The sequence below is a fragment of the Monosiga brevicollis genome, genomic scaffold, assembly GCF_000002865.3.
Source record: "Monosiga brevicollis MX1 MONBRscaffold_22 genomic scaffold, whole genome shotgun sequence".
Lineage (NCBI taxonomy): Eukaryota > Choanoflagellata > Craspedida > Salpingoecidae > Monosiga > Monosiga brevicollis.
Window position 1 is genome coordinate 189,060 of NW_001865059.1, and position 2,090 is coordinate 191,149.

The 2,090-nt window shown below is 55.9% G+C and overlaps 1 protein-coding gene across 1 annotated transcript in view; it reads left to right on the forward strand.

Moving 5' to 3' along the window:
• Positions 1 to 2,090, forward strand: part of MONBRDRAFT_27847 (uncharacterized protein) — a gene marked incomplete at both ends in the record, with an annotated part of 7,569 nt that overhangs the window by 2,775 nt on the left and 2,704 nt on the right. The window contains 7 exons of the mRNA XM_001748253.1: positions 35 to 93; positions 209 to 443; positions 621 to 929; positions 959 to 1,028; positions 1,175 to 1,552; positions 1,702 to 1,755; positions 1,839 to 1,993. Coding sequence (XP_001748305.1) covers positions 35 to 93; positions 209 to 443; positions 621 to 929; positions 959 to 1,028; positions 1,175 to 1,552; positions 1,702 to 1,755; positions 1,839 to 1,993 — 1,260 coding nt within the window. The remainder of the gene's footprint in view (positions 1 to 34; positions 94 to 208; positions 444 to 620; positions 930 to 958; positions 1,029 to 1,174; positions 1,553 to 1,701; positions 1,756 to 1,838; positions 1,994 to 2,090) is intronic.

Consider the following 2,090-nt stretch of genomic DNA (forward strand, 5'->3'; position numbering starts at 1 on the left):
TGCCCAATCTTAATCCCAATGTTTTGTCACATAGGAGTCTGACACCAGTAAGAGCTATGTTGTATGGGGCTACTGGGGCCGCGTCGGTGGACGGTACGGCATGCTTGACAGCATACAGCGTTGAAATGCCATCTCGCACACAGATCAGAGGCCTTGTGTGCCTCATGGCATGGGTGTGTCGCGTGTGGCCATGGGTCTGCCTGCGTAGGGGTCAGAGTATGGAGTTTGGACGCGGGTCCCTGGAGCTGTGCAAGAATGAATTTTGCAAAAAGTTTCGCGACAAGACCCGCAACGAATGGCACAACGACATTTTGAACAGCTTTGTCCACCACAAGGGCAAGTATGATCTGATCAAGGTGGATTACACGGCTGATGCCGACGGCGCGGATGGCAACGAAGGCCAAGACAGCGGCAGTGGCGCTGGTGACAATACGCCGGCCCCCGTACGTACTGGAGTGTGTTTGTGTGTCTGTGTCTGCCTAATTTCGTGTCTCTGTGTCTGCCTATTTTTGTGTCTCTGTGTCTGCCTAATTTGGTCTGCTTCATGTTGACCCCTGAAGACCCTGAGCTGACTCGAATCGCTCACGCGTTCATGCCCAAACGTCGTTTTGTGCCTTCAGGAGTCAAAGTTGCCGGCGCCCGTCAAGTCCCTGATGGAGCTGATTTTCGATGTGCAGCGTTTGACCGACGCCGTCGTTGAGATGGAGCTTGATATCAAGCGCATGCCCCTGGGCAAGCTCACTCACGAGCAGATCCGTGCTGGTTATCAGACCCTGAAGGATATTGAGGCTTTGATCAAGGCACGACCACATTCAGACCTGTTACCGTGCCTGTCGTACCCCACGACGCTCAGCCACCATCTCTCCTCACCCCCTTCTGCCCTCTGTCGATTGCTTCGCCTCGCGTTGCTCGTGTTCTGCTGCCACCATGTATTGCTGGCGGCGTTCCTGGACTGCAGGCCAACGCGTCGTCTCGTCAGCTGATGGAAGCGTCGTCTGAATTTTACACGCGCATTCCCCATTCCTTTGGTTCGTATCGTATTGGCGCTCGATTCGATGACAGCAGCGGTTCTTGAATCGAGTCTGCTGCAGAATCTGCTAAATTAGCGTACAAGCGCGTGACGCGCTGTTGGCGTGGCCATTCTAACCCCATGGTTTCGTCCGGGCTGTTGTAGGCATGCGTCGTCCCCCCGTGATTGCCACGCTTGGGGACGTTCGCACCAAGCTTCAACTGGTCGAAGCATTGGACGACATCAAGGCGGCCATGAAGATTATCGAGGACAAGAAGCAGCAGGGCGAACCAGAGGCGCCCGAGGACCGCCACTACCGCTCGCTCGACTGCGACCTGCGGCCTGTGGCACCCACCTCGGACGAGTACAAGATGGTCAAAAAGTACCTCAAGAACACGCATGGTGCCACCCATCGCCAGTACAAGCTCGAGCTCATGGATCTCTTTGCCATTGACAAGGATACGGGCTACAAAGGCGGCGACAACAAGCGACTCCTCTGGCACGGCTCCCGTCTTACCAACTGGGGTGGCATTCTTTCCCAGGGTTGGTCGCCGTACTCCTTGTGGCCGTGGTCCCTTTGTCGTTGATGTTACCCGCTGCCCGCGCACCTTGTCTTGCTTCCAACTTTTCGTTGATTCTTCTTTTGTGTCTCGCTCACTCTTCTTTGTTGCCCTTTTTGTCGCAATGTGTAGGTCTGCGTATTGCGCCACCCGAGGCACCCGTGACGGGCTACATGTTTGGCAAAGGTGAGGCTTTGTTGGGAATGCAGTGCCCACTGTGTGTCCTTGTTGATTTGACGCATATTATCCACCTCACTGCGTGGCGATAGGCATTTACTTTGCCGACTCGTCATCCAAGAGCGCCAATTACTGCCATACCAGCCGCAGCAACAACGTGGGCCTGCTCATGCTCTCCGAGGTGGCGCTGGGCACTTGCGACGAACGGGCCGATGCCGACAGCTTTCTGCCTCGCACCCTCAAAGCCGTACGTGGCCGCGCCTGCTCACCGCGCTCTGTCTGCTTCTTCTTATTTGAGGGGAAGTACGCTCGGCCTGCTCGTGTCTGACACCACTGGCTGTGCC